The sequence below is a fragment of the Bubalus kerabau genome, chromosome 4 (assembly GCF_029407905.1).
Source record: "Bubalus kerabau isolate K-KA32 ecotype Philippines breed swamp buffalo chromosome 4, PCC_UOA_SB_1v2, whole genome shotgun sequence".
NCBI classification, from domain to species: Eukaryota; Metazoa; Chordata; class Mammalia; order Artiodactyla; family Bovidae; genus Bubalus; species Bubalus kerabau.
This window is the reverse complement of record NC_073627.1, coordinates 149,046,590-149,064,934: the sequence shown is the minus strand read 5'-3', so window position 1 is coordinate 149,064,934 and position 18,345 is coordinate 149,046,590. Positions and strand designations below refer to the sequence as shown.

At 42.9% G+C, this 18,345-nt stretch overlaps 1 protein-coding gene across 4 annotated transcripts in view; it reads left to right on the top strand.

The window, feature by feature from the left end:
- FANCC (FA complementation group C) overlaps positions 1-18,345 on the top strand; it is a 313,057-nt gene that overhangs the window by 260,471 nt on the left and 34,241 nt on the right. For all 4 annotated transcript variants that reach the window (XM_055578994.1, XM_055578993.1, XM_055578995.1 and 1 more), the window contains one exon: positions 12,282-12,438. In XM_055578994.1, the coding sequence (XP_055434969.1) occupies positions 12,282-12,438 (157 nt within the window). The remainder of the gene's footprint in view (positions 1-12,281; positions 12,439-18,345) is intronic.

Here is an 18,345-nt window from a genome sequence, read left to right as displayed (position 1 = left end):
CGGGCTTACTTGCTCTGCGCCATGTGAGATCCTCCCAGATCAGGGATTGAGCCCTGTCTCCTGCATTGGAAGGTGAATTCTTTACCACTGAGCTACTAGGGAAGCCCTTAATTTCATTTTTTTTGTTAATGAAATGTTATAACCTAGGAATTTGTTAAGGTAAGATTTAGAAAGAAAAAGAGAAAATTAAATCGTTTGATGCTTTAAAAAAGGGTCAGAACATAATTTTCATGGTTAAAACCATGGAGTCTTTTTTCTGTCTACTCTAAGCTTATTTCAAAATTTATCCAAGAGTCTGAACTTTCTGAGGAGTCTGATCACTTATCTTTGTCATATCTGTAAGATATTGGATGAGAATCGACCCGGAAGTCTGTATAACGCAGTAAGTGTTCTCCACATGCAGGTGCCCTTCACATCATTCACCTGAGCGTACACTGTAGGTTCCAGTGGCTCACCCACCAAATGGCATTTTCACCCTCCAAAGCAGTTTTTGAAAGTATTTACTTTTAAGCAAAATGCTCTTTGCCTTTCACCTTGGTAGCTATGTTTCTGATTTGTTTAGTAATGCATTTTATTGACACATATGGTCTTAACAACCTGTATTTCCAGTGTTACTTTTTCAACAAGAGCTGAATTAAAGGGAACAAGGAGAATGCTCCTTGGCATGCTCTGCAAAACTGTGTGAAGCTGCTCCAGAACTTACTGGCAGGGAGGTGACCGGCTTAGAGACTAGCCACCCTTCTCCACCCACAGTGCTCAGATGGAAAGCTGAGGGCAGCAGCTCCACGAGTAGGCCTGGACTCCTTGCTGTTTATTTTACTTGTGATAGTATGTTCTCCCTCAGCAACTAATAAAATTTATTTAGTTTGGAAAATTATGTCTGCTGATCCATAGGGAACAGGCCATCCAGAAATGCTGGGTGGTCTTCAACTTGTCCAGTTCCTATGGCTCCAGCTCAGCAAGTTCCCCAAACAGTGGCGTCAGGCCTGGAACCTTTCCATGGACACTCGCATAGACGCAGCGTCCCAGCCACATGTTGACACAGGGAGGCTGATTCAGATTACCACCCCTGCACTCATACCCCCTTTCCTTCAGCCCCTTGAAGAGTTCCCCACATGGGCTGCATAGTCATTTAGAAACCACGTACTTTCTTTGACCAAGGTGCCCTGCCCTGTTTTTAGCCTTCCAACTATTTGCTTACCACAATCACCAGTGGAATTTCATCTGGTTTACAATTGGCTGGGTGTCTTTGGCCTTGGCCTCCAAATACAGTCGTGTATTTCCAGAAATGGACAGCCCGTCTTCTTTTAAACAGCAGATGATTGCTCCTCTCTGTCGTTTAGATAACCGAGAGGAAATTTATAATTTCTTGGCCTAAAAGCCAAGCCTGACTTCTTAAATCTATCCCTGGGGTTGCCATAATAGCCACCTGCAGGGTGCACATTGCATAAAACCTTTCTGGGAGGGCTACTGCAATCCTCTCATATATATGTGGAGTACAAGTAATTCTGCATGACATGTCCTTTAAGATAAGCCTAAATCCATTGCTTCAATAATGTTGAGAAGTTTGATGACTAGTTGGAAAATCTTTTCTACATACCAGAATGAATGAGCCAATGAACAAATGAAAGAGTGAGTGTATGACTGGCCAGACAACTAACCTCATGGGGCAGCTGTGAGTGTTAAAGAGGGTAGCCATACAATTATAAATTGTAGTCTGGAACACTTTTGAGAGTTAAAAGAGGTGCCTGTTACAATTATGGTAGGATGACCTGTCCCAGGCACACCGAAACATATTTAAATGACTCCGGTGCCTATAGGGGACTTCCTAGGTGGCTCAGCCAGTAAAGAATCCACCTACAATACGGAAGACCGGTGTTCAATCCCTGGATCGGGAAGATCTGGAGAAGGGAATGGCTACCCACTCCAGTATTCTAGCCTAGAGAATTCCATGGACAGAGGAGCCTGGCGGTCTGTAGTCCATGGGATCCAAAGAGTTGGACACAACTGAGTGACTAACACTTTCACTTTCAGTGCCTACAGAATGTTTAGCATGATGCCTGGTACTCAAAACACTCAGTAACTGTTAGCTTGTTGCTGTTATTATTGTTGTTGTTGACTTTAAATAATAATTATATTATTTTTTATAATGTTTTATTAGGCTTTTTCAAGCTTATATCTTTTCCTGCTAATCAAATTATCACTGAACTAAGGCCAGATGTAAATAAATTTTCAATGCTGGAAAAGCTAATACAGCCTCCAATGGTGCTTAAGAAGAAAAAAATAAATTACAAGAAAAGGCCAACTTCAGCCAAGTTTCTAGTTTTGTGGGTTTTTCTTTTTTTTCAGCTCAGATAAGAAAAACCAGGCTTTAAGAATTGCCAGAATTCTCTGGCAGCCCAGTGGTTAGGACTTGGCACTTTCCTTGTTGGAGCCTGGGTTCAATCCTGGTCAAGGAACTAAGATCCTGCAAGATGCACAGCACAGCCAAAAAAAGAAAGAAAGAAAAATCGGGCTTTAAATATTGTCAATATAGGTGAATGTCTAAACAAAGAAAAGCTAGTGTAATACCAAGGACAAAAAGTTAGCAAAGCAGTAGTAGTAACTAATACTCCCTTAAATTTTTTACCGTACTAAGATATGATCACAAAATTATTTGTTGAAAAAGTTTACTTTTCAAGTAAAAACCTGCTGATGCTGATTTGTAATAGACATGCCATTGTGTTTGGATTTGGATATTTCCTTTGATTGGTGTTGCTGCCCTTTGCTTTGAGAAGTGACTTCTCTGCACATATAAGTGATAATGATGGCACAGCTTCTTCAAATTTGATGTACTTCTCCGATCAGGTTGTCATGGAAATACATCTTTGAAATGTAATAGAGAATATTCTTTCCAGTTCCTTGGGATTAAGTAGTTCTCCAGAAAAGTTGGTCTTGAGTTTTGTGGGCTCCTCCGGCAGCCCACGCAGCCCTTAATCTCTTTCTGGTTTGGAAAGGGGGAGCCTGCCTGCGTTTGTCTCAAGTGGGGAGGCTCCCTCCCCTCCTCTGCTTCTCAGACAGCATTAGAACATGTACTTCACCTCTCAAGGGCCTTTCTGGCAAAGAATTGAGTTCCACATTCTGCTTTTTGTATTGAAGCTATACAAAAACATTTAGGACTCCTCTGGTAGGTAAGAATTTGCCTGCCAATGCAGGGGACATGGGCTCGATCCCTGGTCAGAGAAGATTCCACATGCCACGGGGCAACTAAGCCTGCCCACCACAACTACTGGAGCCTGCCCACTCCAGGGCCTCTGCTCTGCAACAAGAGAAGCCAGCACAGTGAGAAGCCTGTGCACCACAATGAAGAGTAGCCCCGCTCGCTGCAACTAGAGGAAGCCCACGCACAGCAATGGAGACCCAGGGCAACCAAAAACTAATAATTAATTAATAATAAAAACATCTGGAGCCAAAATTATTTAACAAGTGGCTAGACCAGTTTCTTTACCTACTTTCTCCTTTTTGGAGAGGATGGGACACACAACTAACCCACTGAATTGAATATTTGGGGAAACAAAGTTCAGTTTTTAAATGTCCAGGAGGCAGTTGTCCAAAGAATCTTAATATATTGCATGAGATGTTGGACAGGGCAGAGTGTTCTTGTCCAGGCCTCTCCTGCCCAGTGTCAGAAATTGTTATTTAGAGTCAGATATTCTATATGAAAGTGCAGACTGGGAGCCTACTCCTTGGTATGTTGCAGGAGAAAATTATAATGTGTTCCATGTAAGTCCCTATCATTTTCCTAAACCATAGCTATAATGCCTAAAACTTCCTGTGATTATTAGGTAGGAATTTTGGAGAGCCAAGTTTTTAATCGTAACCTGTTTTTCTTGAATTTGTCATTTGATCAGTATCCAAGTTAGATAGCTAAAACAAGTATAGAAAGTAGGAAGAGGACAGCCTTAGAGTTTCTGTAGCTAACACATGGTGAGTAGAATGAAAATTTTCAATCTCCCTAAAAATATTTTTTCTTTTTTTCCTTTATTGGCTCTTTAAAATTTCCACAGAAATACATACATTTTATCAGGTCAGGTCAAACAATGTAGAAGTATACACAGAAAATGTCAGTTACCCGCCTCCTTACCACCCTCCAAGTCCTTCTCGTAAGCATACCTTATACTCTTATAAACATTAGAAATCTACATGAAACAATTTTCTCTTTTTAAATTAGCTTTAAAAAAAAGAAAAAGGAAAAACAGCATCACATCATACACATGACCCTGGAACCAGGTTTTTTAACCAACAAATCTTGTGTATCCCTCAAAGGGTATAGATCTAACTCATTATAAAATAGAAACATATATCCTGATATGAACGGATCTTAATCTGTTTAGCTCTTTGCCAGTGTGTGTGTGTGTGTGTGTGTGTGTGTATGTGTGTATTCAGTCGTTCAGTCATGTCCAACTCTTTGTGACCCCATGGACCAGCCAGGCTTCTCTATCCATGGAATTTTCCAGGCAAGAATACTGGAATGAGTTGCCATTTTCTACTGCATGGGATCTTCCTGACCCAGGGAGCAAACCTGCATCTCTTGTGTCTCCTGCATTGGCAGGTGGATTCTTTACCACTGCACCACCTGGTAAGCCCTATTTTCCAGTGGATGCATTCAAATTGTTTCTAATTTTCTGTTTATAATATCGCTACGTAAATACTTTCTAGCTAGTGCTTTTATTTCTGCCACGAAGATTCATAAAAGTATGGTTATGACAGCCAAGGATATGTGTATTTTGCAGTTTATTAGGCAGTATCACATGACTTAACCAAAAGGATGAACCCATTCCCTGTCCTACATCTAAGAACACCAGTCACTTACACCTACTTTTACACTGGATGTTGTCATTCATCTAAACATTAGCTGATGTGAACACAAAAACTAATACCTCCTTGATATGTTAGTTTACCTTTCTTTCCTATTAATAAGGTTGAAAATCTACATATTTTGGGGGCATTTGCACTTCTTCTTTTATAATTTGCCTTTTTTCCTGGTTTCATTGAGATATAATTTATATATAATATAACTTTTAATTTCAGAACCAACCTGGTACAAATTTAGAACATTGTATGTAATACCAATATGTTGGTCCAACGAAATTCTATTATGCAGTGATTTCTTTGGTGATTTCTTCATCCAAGATCAGTTATTAAGAGTTAAATCTTTGATGTTTTAAAGAAATATAGTTTTTTTTTTTGTTAATAGGTGATCATGTACTCCAGTGTTCAGTTAAGTTCAGTTCAGTCGCTCAGTCGTGTCCGACTCTTTGCGACCCCATGAACCGCAGCATGCCAGGCCTCCCTGCCCATCACCAACTCCTGGAGTCCACCCAAATCCATGTCCATCGAGTCAGTGATGCAATCCAAGCATCTCATCCTCTGTCATCCCCTTCTCCTTCTGCCCTCAATCTTTCCCAGCATCAGGGTCTTTGCAGATGAGTCAGCTCTTCGCATCAGGTGGCCAAAGTATTGGAGTTTCAGCTTCAACATCAGTCCTTCCAATGAATACCCAGGACGGATCTCCTTTAGGATGGACTGGTTGGATCTCCTGGCAGTCCAAGGGACTCTCAAGAGTCTTCTCCAACACCACAATTCAAAAACATCAATTCTTCAGCACTCAGCATTCTTTATAGTCCAACTCTCACATCCATACATGACTGCTGGAAAAACCATAGCCTTGACTAGATGGACCTTTGTTGCAAAGTAATGTCTCTGCTTTTTAATATGCTGTCTAGGTTTATTTTGTGGGGCTTCAAAATCACTGCAGATGGTGACTGCAGCCATGAAATTAAAAGACTCTTGCTCCTTGGAAGAAAAGTTATGACCAACCTGCTGCTGCTAAGTCGCTTCAGTCGTGTCCGACTCTGTAAAACCCCATAGACGGCAGCCCACCAGGCTTCTCTGTCCCTGGGATTCTCCAGGCAAGAATTCTGGAGTGGGTTGCCATTTCCTTCTCCAATACATGCATGCATGCTAAGTTGCTTCAGTCATGTCCAACTCTGTGCGACCCCATAGATGGCAGCCCACCAGGCTCCTCTGTCCACAAGATTCAATAGGCAAGAATACTGGAGTGGGTTGTCATTTCCTTCTCTGATGACCCCTAGATAGCATAAAAAGCAGATACATTACTTTCCCAACAAAGGTCCACTAGTCAAAGATACGGTTTTTCCAGTAGTCATATGTGGATATGAGAGTTGGACTTTATAGAAAGCTGAGAGCCAAAGAATCGATGCTTTTGAACTGTGGTGTTGGAGAAGACTCTTGAGAGTCCTTGGATTATAAGGAGATCCAACCAGTCCATCCTAAAGGAAATCAGTCCTGAATATTTATTAGAAGGACTGATGCTGAAGCTGAAACTCCAATACTTTGGCCACCCGATGTGAAGAACTGACTCATTGGGAAAGACCCTGATGCTGGGAAAGATTGAAGGCAGGAGGAGAAGGGGACAACAGTGGATGAGATGGTTGGATGGCATCACCGACTTGATGGACATGAATTTGAATAAGCTCCAGGAGTTGGTGATAGACAGGAAAGCCTAGCATGCTGCAGTCCATGGGGTCGCAAAGAGTCGGACATGACTGAGCAACTGAACTGAACTAGGTTGGTCATAGCTTTTCTTCCAAGGAGCAAGCGTCTTTTAATTTCATGGCTGCGGTCACAATCTGCAGTGATTTTGGAGCCCCCCAAAATAAGATCTCTCACTGTTTCCATTGTTTCCCCATATATTTGCCATGAAGTGATAGAACCAGATGCCATGATCTTGGTTTTCTGAATGTTGAGTATTAAGCCAACTTTTCACTCTCTTTCACTTTCATCAAGAGGCTCTTTAGTTCTTTGCTTTCTGCCATAAGGGTGGTATCATCTGCGTATCTGAGGTTATTGATATTTCTCCCATCATTCTTGATTCCAGCTTGTGCTTCATCCAGCCCAACATTTCAATTTATGTTCTCTGCATATAAGTTAAATAAGCATGGTGACAATATATAACCTTGATGTACTCCTTTCCCTATTTGGAACCAGTCTGTTGTTCCATGTCCAGTTCTAACTGTTGCTTCTTGACCTGCATGCAGATTTCTCAGGAGGCAGGTCAGGTGGTCTGATATTCCTATCTCTTGAAGAATTTTCCACAGTTTTTTGTGATCCACACAGTCAAAGGCTTTGGCATAGTCAATAAAGTAGAAGTAGATGGTAGATGTTTTTCTGGAACTCTCTTGCTTTTTCTATGATCCAGCAAATTTTGGCAATTTTATCTCTGGTTCTTCTGCCTTTTCTAAATCCAGCTTGAACATCTGGAAGTTCACGGTTCACATATTATTAAAGCCCGGCTTGGAGAATTTGGAGCATTACTTTGCTAGTGTGTGATGAGATCAGTGCAGTTGTGCAGTTTGAGCATTCTTTGGCATTGCCTTTCTTTTGGATTGGAATGAAAATTGACCTTTTTGCAGTCCTATGGCCACTGCTGAGTTTTCCAAATTTGCTGGCATATTGCATGCAGCACCTTAACAGCATCATCTTTTAGAATTTGAAATAGCTCAACTGGAATTCCATCACCTCCACTAGCTTTGTTCATAGGGGTGTTTCCTAAGGCCCATTTGACTTCACATTCCAGGATGTCTGGCTCTAGGTGAGTGATCACACCTTTGTGGTTAATAGAATATTACTCAGCTTATAAAAAAGAACAAATTTGAGTCAGTTCTAGTGAGGTGGATGAACCTAGAGTCTATTATACCAAGTGAAGTAAGTCAGAAAGAGAAAAACAAATGTCATATATTAACGCAGAGATATGGAATCTAGAAAATGGTACTAATGAACTTATTTGCAGGGAAGGACTAGAGGCACAAGTATAGAGAATGGACTTGTGGACCCAGTAGGGGTGAGAGAAAGTGAGACAAATGGAGAAAGTAGCATCAACATATGTACACTCTCATGTGTAGAATGGATAGCTGGTGAGAAGTTGCTTTTTAACACAGGAGCCCAGTCTGGCGCTCTGTGATGACCTAGAAGGGTGGGATGGAATGGGGGCAGGGCTCAAGCAGGAGGAGATAAGTGTGTAGTTGTGGCTGATACGTGTTGTTGTGCAGCAGAAGCCAAACAACATTGTAAAAATTAAAAAATAAAAAATAGATGATTCAAATACTGAGCATGGATCCATAAATTTAATCATTTACAGCAGTTTGTAGAGTGTGGTCTGAATCAGGAGTAATAAAAAAAAAATTGTTAACATATACACTTTTCAAACTGTGTCTGAGAATAGAACAAAAATTATGTACTTGGTACTTGGTATAGAACTTATGCATCTCTTATATAGATTTATAACTAAGCAGTATTTTCTAGTTCAGATATTCACTGGAACTACCATTCAGCTGCCTTTTACATTTGTTCATATCCATCTACTGTTCATCATTCTCAAGATTTCCTGCCTCTCTGCCCTGGGCACTGCCCAGCCATTGCAACCTCATGGTATTAATAGAAATCACATTTGTGCATGTTGCTGCTCAGAGGGCTTAGCAGTGGGGCTATCTCTGATGAACTCTCACCGAAGTGAGATGCTTTTCTAATGATGTACATATTTATTTCAGTAGATCCTTTAAAAAAGACAAGGTGTGATTAGAGCAGGTCAAGGGAGGTCCCTATTACTTGGGAAGGGAGGAGGAATTCTTCCTTCTGCACCTCAGAACCTCCCGCCTTCCAGGGGCTTTCTGGCTCTAAGACAGAGGCTATCCACACCATCCCCCTGTTCCCAAAGGGTGTTCTTCTTCATCAAGAAAGCTGAACAGAAATCCCTTCCCAGGAGTTTGTTAATGTGGCTAAAATTGGCTGATAGCCTGGACTTTGGAAAAACTTCCTTAGACACTGAAGGAAGTGAAAACAGGCTCTAGGCATCTAGCTCACCCAGGAAAACTGTATGCTCTCACCCCTGTGTCAGGCTCCAAACGGAAGCAACACCCTCCACTCTCCTGCCTGCAGAGAGAGGCTTAGGTATAACCTGAGGCACAGGACCAGCTCCAGCATCAGACCTCCTGGGTTTAATCAGGGCTGTGAGACCTTGGTCCCTCTCCAGCCTCAAAAAATAAGGGTGATAATGGTACCTGTTTCGTAGGATTGTTATGGGGATGAAAACACAAGTAAAATGCTTAGCATTGTTCGAGGTGACAAAACAGTGTTAGTGGCTGTCATGTCCAACTCTCTGTGACCCATGGACTGTGGCCTGCCAAGCTTCTCTGTCCATGGAATTCTCCAGGCAAGGATACTGGAGTGGCTCGCCATTCCCTTCTCCAGGTTTATTCTGCCTTAATAAATGGCAGCTACTGGTCTTACAGATGACTCAGTGGGTAAAGACTCCACCTGCAATACAGGAGACACAGGAGACGCAAGTTCGATCCTGGGTCGAGCAGATCCCTTGGAGGTGGAAATGGCAACCCTCTCCAGTATTCTTGCCTGGGAAACCCCATGGACAGAGGAGCCTGGCGGGCTGCAGTCCGTGAAGTCGCAGAGAGTCAGACCCAACTGAGCATGCGGCACATACGTACATGCTGGTCCTTCAGCCTCTCCCACTCTGCGTCTGGCCCATCAGTATTCAGCCTAAAACACCACCTCTCAGGAGCACACCAGGCCACCACCCCTGCGTGGCTTCCTGTTGTCAGTCACTCCCAGCATAGTCGTCCCTCTGAAGACCAGTCTGCAGTGCTGACTGCACGTCCACTCCTGTCTTCACTGACTTGCCAGCTTCCATCACCCCATCCAACCCTCAGCCTGCTGAAACTCCTGAGGCACAGGCCTGGGCCCTCTTTTCACCCCACTCAAACCTCTGTCCTTTGGACTTCTCCTTCATTTTCACGCTGCTCCATGCCATCTGACAGCTCCCGAATATAGATCTTCAGCCCAGACCTCTCCCCAGAACACTTCCAACTTGGATATTCAAGGACCTGTTTCATATCTCTGTTGGACTGTGCCTCAGACATTCTAAACTCACATACCCCAAACTGAGCTCTTAGTAAACCCTTCACTAATCTTTTCTTCCATTCTTTCCGTTGAGTAAATGGTACATCTGTCCATCTTGTAGCTCAAGAAACTTGGGACAGTTTTGATTCCCACCTCATGTTCACTCCCTCATCAAATTCATCACCAGTGTCTCTTGATATTACTGCTAAAATACATTTCACTCCTTCACCCTTGCCACCCAGGTCCAAGCTCCCTCTGGAATTTTGTACCCACTCAGCACTCAGGTCTCCATGCAACAGTCAGAGTGATCTTTGAAATGTAAATTGGGTCCTGGCACTCCTCTGTTTAAAACCTTCTGGGCCAGAATAAAATACCAGACGCTGGCCTTGCCCTTGGTCCTGCACAGCCTCATCACCGGCCACCTCACCTTTGCTCTCTTCATCTGACACGGCTGCAGCACCCCCTGCGGAGGCCTCCTCCCACCGCCCTCCATGTTGCCTGCCCCACCACGCTGTGCGTGCTGCATGCTGTCTCTTCAGTCATGTCCAACTCTGAGAGCCAATGGATGGTAGCCCACCAGGCTCCTATGTCCCTGGGATTCTCCAGGCAAGAATACTGGAGTGGGTTGTCATGCCCTCCCCCAGGGGATCTTCCCAACCCAAGGATCGAACACATGTCTCCTGCAGCTCCTGCATTGCAGGTGGATTCTTTATCACTGAGCCACCAGGGAATCCCTCCCACCAGGCTGATCTCCAGCTAAACTCAACTGGAGAGGTTGTCCCTGACCACCTGGTCTCGCCTGGGCCCCTCCTGATACTCTGTCCTTCCTTGGCCTGTCCTTTTCCTTCACTGTCTTTAATACAGTTTGATATGTGTGTATGTGTCAGGGTGAGGGGGCGTCAGAAAGAAGGTCAGATGAGGGCCAAGCCTCCCTCCCTTTCTCCTGCCCTACTGCATGCTCTGGTGGACAGACCCTGAAACTCCTCAGCTTCTTTTAGTCTTGCTTCAGAGTTGATCTTGGACAAGGTCTACAAGAGTTATGCCAAGGGAGAAGAGAAAAAGAAACTACTAGCAATTCCTATGGAGAAGGAAATGGCAACCCACTCCAGTGTTCTTGCCTGGAGAATCCCAGGGACGGGGGAGCCTGGTGAGCTGCCGTCTGTGGGGTCGCACAGAGTCGGACACGACTGAAGTGACTTAGCAGCAGCAGCAGCAGCAATTCCTACCCTGTGTCTTTGCCTGTTCACTTCTTGCCCCCATACCCCAATTCCTGGGCTTCATGCCAGCTCCTGCAGAGAAATGGCCCAGAAGTGATGGTGAAGGGAAAGACGCTGGAGGGGTTGTTGGGTAATGGGAAACATTAGTGCCCCCACTTCTGTTTGTCTTAGTAAAAGCAGTAAACATCTTTAGCAGAACCTGGAAGGTGCTGCAGGTAAAAGGGCAGGAGGCCTTGGAAAAGCAGGGCCAAGAAAAGAAGAACAAGTCTCGCCAGGCCCAAATAGGTCCAGTGTTGACAGGGAGGAGCCCCCCCTCCCCAACTGTGGCTCAGAGTAGATGGATGCCCCCTTGTGCCCCCTCCCAGGAGAAGCAGAGCCCCTGATTCACTGACCTGACATAGGAGGAACCTCCAAATACATTTTCCTATAGAAATGTAACTACACTCAGTGGTTAAGTCTGTAGAGTATCATGCTGAGGATCAACTATGGATCAGCTAGGCCATAATCACCCTTTTATGATATTATTACTAAAGAAAAATTTCAAGAGATTTATACAGTGGTTAAATATTTGCTACGTGCCAAGAACTGTGCTCATCATTGTACATGTGTTATTATTGCATTTGATCCTTCTTACAACACTAGGAGGGAAGTAGGCCCATTTTACAGGTGAGTAAACTGAGGTTTAGAGGTTAGCTTTCCTAAGGTCATACAGTGAGTAAGTGGTGGCTCTAGGACTCAAACCCAAGTTTGATTTCACATGTTAAACTACTGTGGTGAAATTTCAAACATAGCTATTTCTTAAATTAGGAACTACGTTTGCCTGAATATCTCAAGGCCCTTTTCCATCAACATTTTTTTAATCGTTCTCTTTATATCATCACTATATATTTGTTTGTCCTTTTTGAAAACATTTTTTTTCTTTGGTCAAAATAAGTTACTTGGTAAATATTCATTTGATATTATAAATATTAACTGCTATTGTGACCATGATGGGAAAAAAAAAAAAAGATTTGGATTTGTTATTGCATTTTGAAATCTTAATCTTTTTTTCAGAGACTCATTTATATTTAAAGTTTTATTTCTTACTGAAAGGAAGAAGATTTCTCTCCCCACGTCAGCTATACTCTGCCTCTGGCTTCGGCACCTTCCCAGCCTTGAAAATACAATGCTTCATCTTCTTGAAAAGCTCATCTCCCCTGAGAGAAATTCTCTGAGAAGGATCGAATGCTTTATGAAAGACTCACTGCTGGTATGTGCTGTGTTTGAGGAGGAGAAAAACCCTTGAGGAAGATGCTGCATATTCTTTCTTTTAATCAGCAAAAGGGGAAAATGTAAACAAACGAGCAGTTGGCACCTTTTAAAATCATCATCTATCTACATTTTATTTTTGAAATACCTAATGTCTGGGGCTTTTCTCCTTGTGTTAAAAGTAGGGCAAAGGAATTCCCTAGCAGTGCAGTGGTTAGGACTCGGTGCTTTCACTGCCTCAGGCCTGGATTCGGCCCCTGGATGGGGAACTAAGGTAATGTAAGCTGAGTGGCACAGCCAGGGGAAAAAAAAAGTTTATCACTATGACTTCCCTGGTGGCTCAGATGGTAAAGCATCTGCCTACATTGTGGGAGATCCGGATTTGATCCTTGGGTCAGGAAGATTCCCCTGGAGGAGGAAATAGCAACCCACTCCAGTACTCTTGCCTGGAAAATCCCATGGACAGAGAAGCCCGGTAGGCTACAGTCCATGGGGTCTCAAAGAGTCAGACACAATTGAGCGACTTCACTTCACGCCTTATATCGCACATTCACAAGAATTGACGTTTGGCCAACAAATTTCTCATTTCTGGCTTCCTTGGTGACTCAGATGGTAAAGCATCTGCCTGCAATGGAGGAGACCTGGGTTCAGTCCCTGGGTTGGAAAGATCCCCTGGAGAAGGGAATGGCAACCCACTCCAGTGGTCCACCCTGGAGAATTCCATGGACAGAGGAGACTGGCAGGCTACAGTCCATGGGGTCGCAAAAGACTCACAGGACTGAGCACACACAGCACACACCCTATGAAAACGTGCTGTTCATTCTCCAAGCAAGAATGCTGGAGTGGGTTGCAGTGCTCTCATGCAGGGGATTTTCCCAACCCAGGGATTGAACCCAGATCTCCCGTATTGCAGGTGGATTCTTTACCAGCTGAGCCACCATGGAAGTCCCTATTAACAAGAGGAGGAATCAATTAACAAAGAAAATCATTCAAAAAATAAACTTCTAATCCTTCACTGGAGGAAAAAGTCAAATACTTAAACGATACAAAATGACACCCCCAGAAAAATGGTTAAAACAACAAAGTAACTACAAAGAATTCTGACAGTTATTTTGGTGTCAGGCTGCCATCCTCGAACCCCCACCTCTATCAAGGGCTGCCCAGGCTCCCCTCTACTCAGAACTTCTCAGGCCTGGGCAGTGTGGTGCTCAGTGGACCAAATGGGCCCCATTGCCTAATCCAGTGTCAGGGGCCCAGGCTAGCAGGGTGTCCTCAGAACCTGACCAATACGGTGTTTTCCCTCTGTGAGGGACAGCTCTGGAATTTATGTGCATTTTTGTAAGAGTCGGAGTAAAGACCAATGCACTCTGAATAAACAATTAAAGCTCTCCAGGAGGTGTCATGCTTCCGGGCCTCCATCTTACAGGAACCTCGTGGGCTCCAACAGGCTTTCTTACTCGCTTTTGTCACTGAGGGGAGATACGGTGCAGAGATTTGTTTCCTCTTGTACAGATGGAGAAAGTTAGTTCAAGAGAGATAGATGGTGAACAGTCAGATCTTAAGTTGGTGGCCAGGAAACTGGGCTGGAGAGTGTTCCCCTGCCCGCTGAGCTGAGGCTTGTGTTGGGGGGAGGGTGTGTCTGTCTCTGCATATAGCGCACTGAGATTGGCTGAGTTTACACAACGTCCACCGAGATACCTTCTGTTTGGTTAATCCAGTTAGAACTTAGGTTTTCTCTCTCTTTCAAATTGGAGGCTGTGTGAGAGAATCATAATTGAATCTGCTGCCTTCTTCCTATATCCCAGCTCTCTTTTTGGGTCCTGATCAGTCCCTACCAGGTCAAGAGGGTGACCATGGCCCTGCTTTACCTTCTCCCTGTCTCCCAGGCTCCTCTTTGCCTTCCCATCTTGGGGCCTCCAAGGGGACCATGGATAGGGTCACAGTGACCAGCAGCCATGCTGCGTTCATCTGTAAGTTAGCTGGCCCAAATCAAACCCTACTGATTTAGATGTTTACAATGTTTGATAGAAAAAAAAGAAAAGAAAATAGATATAAAGATTGAAAGAGCCCAAAGAGAAAGAGAGATACTTTAAAGGGAAATTCTGCTTGAACTCATCTTTCAAAACAGTTGCATTTAAAAAAAAAAAAGTTGCATATTAAGGTGAGAAATAAGAATGCACCTTATATAAAAATAACTATATTATTCAAAATAAACAAAGGCTTTTAGAAGTCCTGGCAGCCCATTCAAAACATTACCTTTATTGTCAGGTAAATCTGTTTCTAACTGAAAGATACATGCTATAGTTTCATTTTCTCTGGTCCTTTTTCAGTGGCAAAATATAGTAACTGAGTTATTTCCTTGCTTTCAAGGTCCTTATTAAATTTTCTTTAAGTCTTCTCTCTATGGAAAAATTCCAGTTTCATCACCCTAAGTTGATTTGATTCTGCAACCTTGTGATTCTTCTCTAAATCTTCTTCGTGCTCTTTTTACCTATGGCCCTCAGGCCTGAGCCTATCAGTAAACCCAGGATGACAGAGAGAGAGAGAGAGAAAGCAGGCATTCCAGTTAAACACTGCATTGTATAACCTTCAGCTTCCAGTTTACGGTTTAAAACCATTTTCCCCCAAACAGTTTTGAAGTCAGTTGATTTACAAAAGCATTTATCAGGATCATGTGTGTAGAGATGCAGAGCTTCCATTATGGTTAAAGGGGGATTTCAGAGGGTGTTATTGTGTTTAATTTATTGTGGCATTGGCAGGATGTAACCCCTCTGTTGCCTTATGGTTCAAGGAGGTAATTACAATACAGAGCTGCAAGTCCTTGATTGGCGTGGGCTGCTCTCCTCAGGATCCTGGGCCTGCGGTGCCGCACAACCAAGCAGGCTGGAATAAGCCTGTGACGTGACCGAGTGATTGGAAGGGTAACCTGAAGAACATGCTTCCTGATTGCATCATCTGCTTCACTTATCAGAGCATGGTATCTCGGGGCCGTGACGGGACCCTGCGGAAGTATCAGAAAGATCTGGAAGACTCGGATAGCATAGGACTGCTGTGCTTTCCTCTAGAAGTAACTTGATGCCTATTACATTAGAGTTAGATTCTGAGAATAATTAAAGTGTGATGGTCTAGTAACTTGTATTTTATATGGAGCACTGTTAATTATGTTTCCATCTCTTGGGACTATCCAGAATTAGCCCTAGAAGTTCTATAGTTACCAAGATGTTGCAAAAACAAAAGATAAAGTTGTTGTACAGGTTGTACAAAGTGAAATGGTCTCTCCAAATGTTCTGTGGCCTCTCAGGGCCTCCAGCTGGGTATTTTCCATTAAGACTATGAATAATAAGGTGCTGACCTAATAGTCACCTGAATTCTAAGTGCATGTGTATGTTTTTTGACTTCTAAAATAAAAGTAAGTTTTAAAAACCTGTTTCCTTTTGAGGCTCGCTCTTTGACTCTCTTAGGCTGGACCTCCCCCAAGTCTGTGGCCACCTGCCACATTTGATGCTCCTAAATAAATCAAGGTCTTAGCCTCAGTTTGTCATCTACTGAGCAGACTGACACTTTGCAAAAGCAGATGGTCTTGTGTTTCTCTTGACAGAACAGGCAATGGAGGACCATAATCCATAGCTTCAGACCTGACCTTAAAAACTCATGTCACCAAAAGCAGTGAAAGCCACTTGCTAATTATGCAGCTTTCTTGGCACTGTTTGGTTTCCCAAGGCTGGCCCCAAATCAGAAGGATGTTGTGTTTTCCAGTTACAATTCTGTTTGCGGAGCCCAGAAAGCTATTGTTTATATTCTGCATTTGAATGAAAAGTGCTGGCTGGGTGGCACTGTGTTTGGCTGCCCTGCTGCATGCCCGGGCTGGGATATACCCTGGTTCCCATGCCCTCCCATTCGATCCTTCGTTAGCTGGCCTCACATGCCGCCTGCCCCTCTAGCTGGGTCCAGAGATTTACCCACGAAAGAGTGCAGCGGGAGGGGAAGAAAGGGGGATTGGTTTTGTTTATTCAGATTTTAAATCAGGAAACACTCCTGGTGTTTCTCTTCATAGCTCCACCAAAATTAGCTCTTTATCTTGTCAAGTGTACCTCAATAAAGATAGGGTTAAGAAAGTAGTTCTTGATCTAATAAGAGCTTAAGAATAACAAGCCTGCAGATAACTCAGTGCCCTCCGTGACCTCCCTCATATGAGATAAGATGCATTCTTGTTTCCATTCTCCAGATAGTAATCATAGCCACTTCAAAAAGAAAAAGAGACTTATTTTACACTGAACTCCAAACACAGTTCCCCTTTAATAAAAGATTATACTGAAGAATTAACTCTACATCCTGGGTGATGTCATTTTTCTCTGCTTGAATAACTTCTTACTAATGTTCTAGGGTTTTTTCTTTTCCTGCTTTCTCATTAGCAGTCTTTTAAACATTTCTTTTTTTTCTTTGAGCTCTTTAATGTGATGCCTGTAATTTAACAAAAGCTAAAGTAGATAATTTAGCAGTGATGGAATACAGAAGTGTGGAGGTGGTTTATGCTTGTGGCTAAAAGGTAAAAAGAAACATCTCAGACAATAATTGCACTTTCCTGCATCGACCTCAGGGGGGCACCAGATCACCCAGCACTGTGAAGAAAAGAGACCTAGATGGCAAGTCCTGTTTTCACTGTTGGGAGGCAGGCCTTGGCAGCCAGTCAGAGATGAAGAGAGAGAAACAAAAAAAAACCAAAACAGGGCAGTAGTTGACCTATAAGGTCACTGCCACTCAGAGGCTGAGCCAAGAAGCAGCAGGGGGCTGAGGAGCCGTCTTCCCACCCAGGCTACACAAGCCAAGGGGAGAGAGGCCGCTGGGCCAGGCGGAGGAACTTGAGGTTTGGGGGACTTTGCTCGGCTTCCAGAGCTGGCATCCCTGTGTCTTAACGTTCTCAGACAGCGCGGGTAAATTTAAAACACAAAAGTACATTTGGTACTTGTTAAGTTTTTTCTTTTTTTTCCCTTAAGCCCAGAAATGACAGATTTATCACTAATTAAACAATAATTTCATTATAGAGTACTGAAAAAAAATCCTGGTAGTATAAACAACATCTGGTAAAGATTAAAAAGAAAGAATAATTTTTCCAAGCTCAAATTTGATGAAAGTAACACAAATGTTTTGAAACAAAATAGATCTTAAAATGCAAAAGGGATATTTACAGTCTTAAGTTTGGTATTTTGAAAGTAGAAAAGAAGAAAATGGCATAATAAAAAATACATGTTTATAAAGGTGCCTTATTTTATATGACAGATATGAAGATTATTTTATATAGGTAGTTTATTTTAGACCAAATTGTTTTTGAAGTCAAAAGAGTCTATTGAAATGAAACTTACAAAAAAAATTTTTTTTTAAGAGGAGTGTTATTTTTTGATGAATAGTCACCTTTTAATTTACATACATAGATTAACACAAGAGGTCCTGCCTGTCAAGGGTTTGGATGAGTCAGATACACAGTGGGATATGTTGCTGGCCATAAAAATAGACCATGAAAGAGAATCTACCCCAGGCTTACTGAACTTCAGTTTATCTCTCACCTGAAACTTCTCTATTTTTTAGGAAAAATATGTGTAAAAGGTGATAAATGAAGAAGGCTTGAGAATTTTGTTTCCATGTCTTCGCTGCCTTTTTGTTTTTTACAAGAGGAATTCACTTTTCTCAGTGAATTACCTCAAATCAATAGTTTAATTTCCCTTTCTGGCTTGTATTCTCACTCCCCTCTCCCCATACTCTTTCTATCTCACACAGATTCAGAAAATGATAGGAAAAAAGGAAAGATTTCTTCCTGAGAATTCTCAGGCGGCTAGTAATAATCGTTGATGAACTGGGATGAAGATAACAGGTTAGGCACCAAGGAGGGCTTCTCTGGTAGCTCAGCAGTAAA